At 42.3% G+C, this 10,489-nt stretch overlaps 1 protein-coding gene across 1 annotated transcript; it reads right to left on the reverse strand.

Annotated features, from left to right (window-relative positions):
- Positions 1 to 2,639: 2,639 nt before the first annotated feature.
- On the reverse strand, positions 2,640 to 4,971 carry LOC122777240 (transcription factor HES-1-B-like). The gene is made up of 4 exons (XM_044038337.1): positions 4,248 to 4,971; positions 4,049 to 4,144; positions 3,878 to 3,965; positions 2,640 to 3,356 (listed from the first exon to the last, which is right to left on the reverse strand). The coding sequence occupies exons 1-4, from the start codon at positions 4,353 to 4,355 to the stop codon at positions 2,908 to 2,910; spliced, it is 741 nt and encodes a 246-aa protein (XP_043894272.1). The 5' UTR covers positions 4,356 to 4,971; the 3' UTR covers positions 2,640 to 2,907.
- Positions 4,972 to 10,489: the final 5,518 nt, after the last annotated feature.

Raw genomic sequence — 10,489 nt, forward strand, 5'->3', positions numbered from 1 at the left:
CCCACCCCTCGTCTCTGACATCCAACACAACATTTCTTTTAAAGATGCAGTGTGTGTTGTGATGTACTACCAGAGCTACCCGGTGTTAACGGCCACAGTATCATCACTCTGTGTGGGTCCGAGGTTGTAAATTTTCCACTTTGGTGTTATTGCATTGTGGCGATGCAACAATAATTCACCCCTGGAAGCAACACTTCCTCCAGTGTGTGTGTGAGCTTTTTAAAAACAACCTGCTAAATCAAAATGGGATGAACTGGAATGAAGGGACAAAGAGTATTGTCCATTCACTATTGATATCAAGTGCATATCCTATTCATTAGCCTTGATGTGAACCACTGCTGACTGCTTCGACCCCCATCATGCACCATAACAACCCTATTAACAATGCCACGCCAATTCAGCTCCCGAGGCGGAGGCAGTGGAGGTTTCCGGTGAGCGTCAGAAGGACTCAGTGTTTTTGAGCAGGGACCCTGTCACTTTTGTCAGTGTGTTTGTGAGAGGAGGCAATTGATCATGGACTACAGAGAAAGGGAAGGCCCTACCCAGCTTCATGTTTACTACAAAGTTCAGGGAAAATACTGCACAGACCTGGGGGTTTTGACGAGGGAGGGGCAGGGAGTGGGAAAAAAGACACAATCAGACAAAAGAAAGAGGGAGGGAACCAATTTTGGTAAACAGCACACATTTCCTCAAGAATGGGTAACTTTTGGTGGAGAATGCTTCTTCAAAAACCACTTCAGTGTCTCTGTCACACACAGGTATGGACAGGAGCAACCTGGTGCTTCACAGCTCCTCTTTTCTGAAGGACACAGCCTGGTCTGAAGAGTTCTTGACAAGCCTTTAGGACCAGGACCTTTGAGAGTGAAGAACAATAAGCCTTCTTTAGCACAGTGAAAGTGACAGCATGGTCCTTCCCCCTCCTCGCCATTAAACCTCTGCCTGGATAAACAAGGGGAAGGCCCTTTATGAAGATGGAGAGGGTCACAAAGAGAGAAGCCATTGAGCCACTGAGGGGCCCGTCTTTGTTTTTGTGTTTCAGAGGGTTTTCTCAAAGGATGCTCTGATATGAGGGGGAGCTCTATTTTTGTCCTTCAGTCCTCCTTATTGCCACTCTTCTCTCAGCTGTGTCAAAACAGAGATGTAAACGTAATTGACTGTATCGTCTGCACAAAGTGAGGACCTGTAATGACTTTTTAGAGAAACTATATTAGATTAATATCTTTTTCAACAATTTGCTCCTTGATAAGTTGCCACCTATCTGCTCTCCAAAGAAGACGAGTGACTAAGAAATAAGTTGTTACTTCTTCTGTTGATGCCTAATCTCTTAAATTCCATGAATATTAAATCAGGAACAACCAAATGGTAATGGATGTGTGAGTGTTTGCCTCTGGAGGTGCCACTGTTTGATGCCGTCAAAGGGAGGCCCTGTCCTCTGGTGATGGGCTGCCAGGTCTGTTGATGGGTTGTGAGATTTAGGGCAACATGCTGGCGGTGCTCCCTTGTCTGCTGGAAACGTGAATGAGGGGCACCTGTGACCTCTGGTCATGCTCGGCTTGTGGCTTGCTGGGGGAGCACCACGCTCAGGACACATGCTGGGATCATCATGCTGTCAACTGTCCACTAAATGGACAAAGATTTGACTGACTCGACAGGGATGCTGCTGATGATGAGCTGTTATTCAAATACTCATACATTATCAAATCATTGGGTAACACTTTACATGACATTTCAGTAGTAACATTGGTGATAGTATGGTTATGCAGGGATGTAATACTATTGTAATCTTAATTCTTAATAGGTAATGGCTAGGAGAAAACAATATAACAGTTTGTTATAACAGAAACTAATTTATTTTTAACCCTGATTCATTATTACACAGAAACCACCAGTCCCTGCATTGTTCATAGGTGAACAAGATTACATAAAACTAAAGATTATGTGAAGGACACATTTCAACTTCATAATATGATAATTTAAAGTTTGATTTCCAAGCATTTGTCATGTGAAGGTATCACACAGATAGTAGTAGCCTGTAGTAATTCTCATTGCATTGCATTACCTGGAAATTATGTGAGAAATAAGATGGCATTAACAAGTCATACCATACAACATAGAATTACGACGTTATCGCTGAAGTGTAAAGTGTCATCAGTTATTTCATACAGTCTCTACACCATCACATTGCTGTTTGAATGCAGAATAAAAGATGTAAAGACAGTATAAAATAGCATTAATGTACACTTAATCCCAAAGTAACCAGCATATAAATCACCATTTAACCCGGCAAGTAGGTTCACAGTATCAATTTCAGATTTCCTTTTTGGCAGGAGAGCAGACAGGCCTGCGCGTGTCGACAACAGACCTACTCCTGCTCGTCTTACTGCCTGGCAGCATGCCTTCTGGGCCCAATACCACATCTGACCACGCTGGAGAGGTATTTATCACCGGCCAGAAACAATCATGTGTGGACAAGACACACCGAAGGAGGGGGAGTGTATTTAAACCTGCTGTTGTTCATGGGATGTTACTAAAAAAGTTGGAAATGTCTATAGTATTTTTTTAAGGGAGCGCAGGCTCTTGTGCCTATGGGATGATATTTGGGCAGAGTGGAAATGACCAAGACACCACTGCAGCAGATATTATTGTAAACAATATAGAAACATTTTTATTCATCTCAAAAAAAATACAGTGCTCTTTACAGATCTACTTGACCTTCTGATGCAAATGAATAGTGCCATAGCAAAAACCACAACAAGAAAAAAAGGCCAAGAAAATCTCATAATGTTCATATAAAAACACAAATATGTGTAAACATCCTTTTCAGGTTGGTTCTTTAACAAAAACAGCGACAACATTTACAAAATGTACAAATATATGTATTGTGTGATAGTCCATTGAGCTGATTTTCTACCACGGTCTCCACACAGAGTCTGAGGTGACCGGAGGAGCAACAGGTGATGCATGGTGGCTGTTCTGAGCACTCAGAGGTACAAGAGCCGCACTGGGAACAAGAAAAGTGACCTGTCCATCAGCCAGCGGCAAAACCTGGAATCCCCTGTAAAGCTTCATCGCTTCCGGGGAGACGTGCATCGCTAATGAGCCACTTTTGCAGGGCATCTGTGTGGCTGAAGTGGCTGAAATCTGTGCAGTGGTCTGTCCAAGAGAGCCAGGGTGAGGTCCATAAAAGCTGACCGTGTTGATCTGGGTCACGCAGGCAGCCAGGTGGCTGAGCAGGCGAGTCCTCACGTCTGTGTTCACGCCCTCACAGGTGGACAGAAATCGAGTGACCTCTCCAACACACTCACCGAAGCCGGCTCTGTATTTAGCCAGGACAGACAGATCTGTGTTCACGGCAGCTGTCAAAGAAAATGAAAATATGTAATATGTAAGCTTCCTCCTTCGATAACTGTGACTATACTAATGGAAAATCAACTTTAGTTTATATTATATACTTATAAAAACCTTTGTTTATGCATGTTTTATTTATGATGCCTAAGACCAAACATACTAAATACACGTTGTATAGCATGGGCAACCCATGGCCAAGTGGAAATGGAACTTGGCTTGTAACTGGAGGGTTTGAGGACTGGGGCACCCCTGAGCAAGGCACCCAAACCCCATTGGATAAAAGGAATTTCCCCTGTGGGACTGATAGAGGACTAATTTATATACTTTTCTATATATAGGTTTTCTCAATCCTGGTCCTGGGAAACCATTGTCCTGCATGTTTTTAAAAGTATCCTTTTGTTGGAGCAGGACGACATCTAAAACACGCAGGACAGTGGGTCCACAGAACCAGGACACACATTTCCCATCTAAAGTGAGACGCTCAAGAATTGAGCACAAGTACAATAACAATCCAGAAATGGAACCTCACCGGTCATCTGGTGTCTCTGCAGGTTCCTCAGGTGCTTCACGGTCATCTCCAGGATATCTGCCTTCTCCAGTTTGGAGTGTCTGGAGCTCTAAATAGACAACATCAAACATTCAGGTTTACATTTGCTCATGTAGTAGACAGTCGTATATCAACATCAGTGCACGCGCTTACGTCTTTCTTCAGTGCGTCCAGGATAAGGGTCTTCAGCTGACCCAGACTCTCATTGATGCGCGCACGTCTTCGCTTTTCCATGATTGGTTTGGAGGACTTTAAAAACAAAACGAAAATAATACAGTGTTGAGCTGCGATGATACTTTTCCTTGCTGAACTACTTAAGAATGAAATAGGTTGTGATTAAAAGAGTAAATACCTTTCTGCTCTCCGCCAGATTCCGGGGTTTGTCGGGTGCGGACTTGCCATTTGTCGGAGTGGCAGCCACAGCGGATGGAGATGTTCTTTCCAAAGTACCGGCTGGCATATTCAGGTTTGTTTACAAAAAAAAAACAGCGGCTGCAGACCATTAATAAAATACTTAAAAAGTGAGTCCACGTCAGAGTCGTCCCCCCTTCTCTTCACTGCATTCCTCTGGTGATGAAAGTCAGACGTGACTGACACACAAACACGCTCCTGTTTCCAGCGCCTCGGCTCGTATTTATAGAGGTGGAGGCTGCACGCGAGCGGCTCGTGCGCTGGTTCCCTGGGTTCCCCACGTTTGTCCAATGGGCGCGCGGGAGGCGACGACGGGCTCGTGCGACGAGGCGCTGTCATTGGCTTGATGACAGGATGATGCTGCTTCACACAGACCAGAGAGAGAAGTTTAGTCCAGAGTCTAGACGTGAGAGGAGCCGGTTCTGCTTCAGTCATTTAACACGAAGATAATTCCTCTCCTATCCTGTATCTGCGTGACAGAGAAAATACAATTAAAGTGCATTCATCGTTCAGCAATTAGTTAATACACCGAAGCTTCAAGCTGCAAAATATGTGTCTCCTTCTTATATCATTTCATAGTGAGTTGTGTTTGGATTTTGGCTTATTTTTATTATTAAGTACAAAAAGGAAAAATAAATGATTCATATTTAATTGTAATGTATCTATATATTATTGATTGTATATCTAAATTCTAATGAAAAAACAATTGTATTTATATAGGGCTTTTCTAATCAAAGATACAAAGTGCTGTGCAGAATAATCATAGAAAAAAGTAATAAAAAAACGGAAAAAAAACAGTGTTTACAACATTAAGACAGCAGTTAAATTGTGTATTTTTGTAAATAGTGTATTTGAACATGTAAAACAAAAAAGACAAACATTACAGACAAATAAAGACATAATTAGAATTAACCATATATTTAAAACGTATTAAATCCCACCCCTTGAATAAACATATTTAATCAGCTTCATCATTATGTATAAAGCTATGTTTATTATAAACGTAATATAATTAATTACTGCCATTTATTACAAACATAACCTTTTTAAATAAACGCATGTGCAATAATAAAACACATAATGAATAATTGTAATATCATATATGGACATATTCGTATTTACATAAACATATACAATCTTTATTATTTGCATTTCTAAATGAAACGGATATAATAATCAGTCAATGTTATAGATCAGAGCAGAAATCCAGTAAAAGCACACCTTTTAAAAAAAAAAGAAAATGTGTTTTTAAATTACATTTAAAAGAGGACAGAGACACTTACAGGTCTGATTATCTGAGATAAAGTTTTCTAGAGGCACGGTCACGCACGGTCTCGGTTTTCAGGGGTCATTGAGTGCTTCAGTGAAGCAGTGAAGACCTCATCCTCTGACACACTCCAGACCTGATGTCCAGTGAAGAAGAAAATCTCTAACACACTCACATGTCGTCTCACTGCCATGAACTCTGACACCATCTGTCTGTTATCAGTGAGCATGAAGAGCACAGAGCTGCAGAGATACTTCAAACCCCTCTGAAGAACAATGACGACCAAAAGGAGTTAGGAGATGTATTTATGGATGTGAGTGTATATCTCCAAAATCAGTTTGTTTTGTTTTTGTAAACTGTGGTCCAATTACTTTGGTTTTATTACCTTTTATTCTTTATTATTATTTCATTTCAGTTGTCTTTTAATCTTTTATTAATTTAATGTATTTAGGTCCAATTAAGGATTGGCATAAGTAATAATATATAGTTACTGAATGTTACTAAGTTTTCAAAACTTAGCAGACTTAACAGTATGAAATCACAAAAAAATAGATGATAAAACACATAATTTTCATGTCCATTGTTGCTATCTTGTGGAATTTATGTAGTTTTAATGGTTGATACATGTAGCTGAAACATTTTTATCAGCAAGATTTGATTCCTTCTTTCTGCTTTCTATTCACTTGAACTCAGATTCTTTTTTAGAAACTTTCACTTTAAAATTTTGAAAAACATTTTGTCTCATATACATATATATATATATACATATACTGTCTACATATACAGTATATGTATCCAAATGTATCTATGTCTATGTTATGCATCCTCTGGTTGTGAAGTAAACACGGGTGATTGTGATTTACATTTATATTAGTTCTAGCGTGACAATTAAACTTCAGTGACAGACATCTGCGTCTGGTCCAGGTTCACTTTCCGACACGTCGATTCTCTGTGATAGACTTCAGACGTCTTTGTAAAGCTCCTAAATCCTCAGAGGTGAAATGACCCCAGAAGCAGCTCAGTGTTTCTATCCACTGCTCCCTCTCTGCATGAGCAGGACAACTTAAAGCACCGCCGGCTTCTTAACCTGAGTCAATATAAGTGAGTCAACTCATTTCAACTGTCAAAACAGGAAAAATGTGATATAAGAGAGTGCTGTTTATGTTCATTCTTTTTAATGTTATGCTTCATAGAAATATTTTCACAAATAGATGTTTACATTATTTGCTAAGTTGAATTGCTTAAGGATAAAAAAACAACAGCAAACAGTTTTTGTTTCCCACTAAATGACCATAAACTGTCTGCCATTCTCTGTGAATCACAAAGTGCTCAGTTAATCTTCTGGCTGGATATTTTAACAAGATGCTCCTTTAAAGGAGACTGAGGTCCCTGTATACGCAGCAGATGAGAAGGTTTCTGGAGAAGAGGCCACGCAACAATAAATTACGTCCCATCAGTGGTGTTTTCAGCGAGCCTGCTGCTGCTGCTGCTGCTCTGCCACAAACAAGCCTTTATTGTGTGGACGGAGATGAAGACACAAGGTTTATAGCACAGTCCTGATCTGTATCAGTGTGGGAACACTGGCACGAGAGACTGCAGACAGTGATGGAGGCCATCAAGGTCCAGCTTGTGGCTGATAACCACATGCTGAGGGAAACTGGGGCAGGAAAGTGAGCATTGTAGACTATTGTACTATATACTGTTGTTCGTGGTTTGGTCTGATTACTTTTATTGACCAGATTTTAATATATTTAGAATAAATAACACAAATGACATTGTCCCACACAGCTGCACAATCCACCAACCTTCAAAGTCATGATGAAGACATGGCTCCATAAAAACTGAAACAAAATGATATAAATATAGATCCATGAAGACGTAATAATAATTACGCCCAATCACCTTTGTTCTTAAGATGATATACATTTTTAAAATTTAAAAATAGATGAAAAAGCATGGCACATATGAGTGAGTGACAGCCGTTATTGACCAACAGGTGCCTGGTGTCATTGATGAATTTTGGGTAGCAAAACCCAGATTCTTCATGATCAGGACGTCATGACTGATTGAGACTTGGCTAAAACCCCTGGCTCCCAGTGAAGACTAATTTGATGAACTGCAGTTCATTTGTCTTTTAATTTGATCAGGTTTTATACACATCTTCGCCCAGTCTGACTGAGGCTCATGGTTACTGCTCCACACAGCCAACACCGGGCTGTGAAATGATCATCCTCATCATCAAATACCGGAGAGGTTTCCTTTCAACTGCCAGTATGAAAACATCTCAAGCCAGGAGGGGCGGGCTCAGACAGAGCGAATCACTTAAACATCTCATCCAGCGCTCCGCTCGCTCCCCATCCCTCCTTCTGCCTTTGAATTCCCCCGTAAAGATGGAGGAGGTGGGGGGGGGGGCTCCCATAGCAACTTTCAGTTCCTAACTCTGCCCGCCTTTTGTTCTCCTCCCCAACAGCAGTTTCTGCTCCAGAGGCCTTAGACAAGGCTTCCATTAATTGCAGGCCTGTGTGGAATACACGTGGGACAATGGACCCAACAGAGTATCCGGCCCCCAGACAAGGCTGGAAACAAGTGGTACAGGAATCCGGCAGAATAGACTCGTCCTGGCTGATGTCACTGAATACATTTACCTACCTCAGAGCACATTCACTCTGCGCTTTGTTTTATTTGGACAAAAAGAAGGGGTAGGGGGAGGTAGAAGAATCAATAGAGAAGAGGAGCTGGAGGGGGGTGGGCTCAAGGATGGGAAATAACTGGTCGTCATGGTGATGCGCTGAATCAAAAATATGGTCGAATTTAGTGAAGGCAGAGATGTAGAAAGGGTAGAGGGCATTAGATTAAACCGCGTGTAAGATAAGAGAGGGCTGAAAACAGAGGTTTGGTTTTTTTAGTGTATTCAGCCCTGTTTATATGGCAATAAAGAGCGAATAAAGGAGCGGGAGATTAGGAGACTCATCCAGGCTCATGTTTGTCAACAACAACCGGTTTCAAGTCAGCTTATTCCAAGTCAGTACACCGGCCTCAGAGGGGATGCTTAACTGTGAAGCTAAGTGAAGCTGAGGAGGAAAGGGGGACCATAGCAACTGGTATTTCAGCAAAAAACCTGCCATCTGTCACCTAACGTGGTGGGTTCCTTCTTTAAAAAAGCCACCATTTAGATCTTCAACTTAGAGGCAAAGGCAATGAGACTGAAGTCTTATTGAACTCTTGGTCTCCCTCTTTGAAAAGGAAACCTATAGTCATCGCCTTATCCCTCATCAAATTGAAAAACGCTTTTAGAGATCCTGAGAGAGGCCTCACGTTTAATTTTTAAAACCCAGACTTGAAAGTGCTCCTAAACCACATTCAACAGTGGAAACTCTTTAAAGGACTAGTTAGCATGTAGATTATATGCATCTCATTGCATTGTCGAAGTATCTAAGTGTATTTACATGTTAATATGTCCAAGGATACTATTGACTTGAAAAGGTGTTGGGGGGAGGTTGGTTAACTGCGTATTTTCTCTCTGTGGTCCATGAGAATGTGATTTCTTTGTGCCATCAAGGTTCAAACGCATTCCTGTACAGCCATGGATATTATGAGCATTGATTCCCTGTAGCACAACAACCTGTGAACCCGATGATCCTCGATGGAAAACAAGGCTGCTGCCCCTAAAAATACTAACCTTGTTATAGATCTTTCTATTTCGCGATGGATAAATTGATTGTAACGTTATTTTTCCTGCAAACATCACGACAAGTAAAGCTTCCATCAACAAGTGCCCTGCTGACTGACGCCCTGCCATGTGGTGCTTATCCTCATCCAAGCTTAGTCCATATCCATGAGTGTGTTTGCTCTGGGATTTATGAATGTGAAGATGGCCCATTCTTGCCACTCAAGATGACTCACAAGACCAGCGTTTTGGCCACTTATGCAGTGAAAGCAGCCTGGGGGATGCCCTTTCAGCACTCGAGGACCTCTGGCTGAGTCTCCTTCACCCGGCAGATCAGCCTCAGTTGGGGGAAAAAAAGTCCCTGCTCTTTACAGGGGAAGCTTTCCTGAGGGATGGTGCACTCCTTGTCCCAAGGCCTCCCTCCTTCACCTGCCAGCTTAGTGCTCATCACTTATGCACATAATCCCTGGTTACTGCATGTGATCCACTAGCCCAGGCCCTTGGCCCCTGAGCCTCCCCTGCTCACATGCTTGCTGGGTAGTTCCTGGGTGGCCATGGCAACTCTCATCTTCTCATGACAGTTAGGCTTCAGTCATAGCTCTAAGTCCCTCTTCAGTCCCTGTGCGTCTTTTTCTGCCCGCAGCTTTCTGTCTTCTAAAGCCGTTCTCTGATTGTGTTTTGCTATCTATGGCTCTCTGTCTCCCCTTTCTCTCAGTGTGGCTGTTCCCATGCTTTGGCTCAGTCAACTGATTGAATCCAGCCATAACTTAGCAACAGTGTGGCACCTTCAGGGGCCACACATGTGTATCAGTTCTACTCTCATCTACATTTAAAAACTAGAATCACCGTAACTGCAAATTGTTGGTCCACGTGAAAGCCTGACCTCATTTAATTGTTAGTCAGATGTGTAAACTGAGATAGTGAAATACATTTGTGTGCTTCTTTTCATCGTGGGCACTGAAGGCCTCTAAGTGCGGATCATCTTACCCTGAAGCAACCCCGCAGCCTCAACCATCAGTTTGTTAAAAGTGCTGAATATCGCTCAGGCTCTCAGGGGGAGAGCGAGTGGCAAACCAGCAATGTTGTGTGGCCCCAAACTAACAAGTGTCACAGTGATCCGAGCCGGTCCTCCCCCTGTGTGAACGCCATGTGAGAGGCGGCTCCATCTATGCCCCTGCCACCTCCGCACAAGGCCCTCCATTGACTTCTAACCTGTTGAGGGACCACGGAGGACAAAGCGCCGTGGGGC

This window comes from Solea senegalensis, linkage group LG1 (genome assembly GCF_019176455.1).
Source record: "Solea senegalensis isolate Sse05_10M linkage group LG1, IFAPA_SoseM_1, whole genome shotgun sequence".
NCBI classification, from domain to species: domain Eukaryota; kingdom Metazoa; phylum Chordata; class Actinopteri; order Pleuronectiformes; family Soleidae; genus Solea; species Solea senegalensis.

Bases quoted from the DNA above. Each gene is read 5' to 3' on its own strand.
- LOC122777240 (XM_044038337.1), bottom strand. From the start codon at position 4,355: ATGCCAGCCGGTACTTTGGAAAGAACATCTCCATCCGCTGTGGCTGCC. The intron at 3,966-4,048 runs GTAAGCGCGTGC...TTGTCTATTTAG, and splicing joins TGGACGCACTGAAGAAAGAC to AGCTCCAGACACTCCAAACT. The intron at 3,357-3,877 runs GTGAGGTTCCAT...TTTCTTTGACAG, and splicing joins GCAGAGACACCAGATGACCG to CTGCCGTGAACACAGATCTG.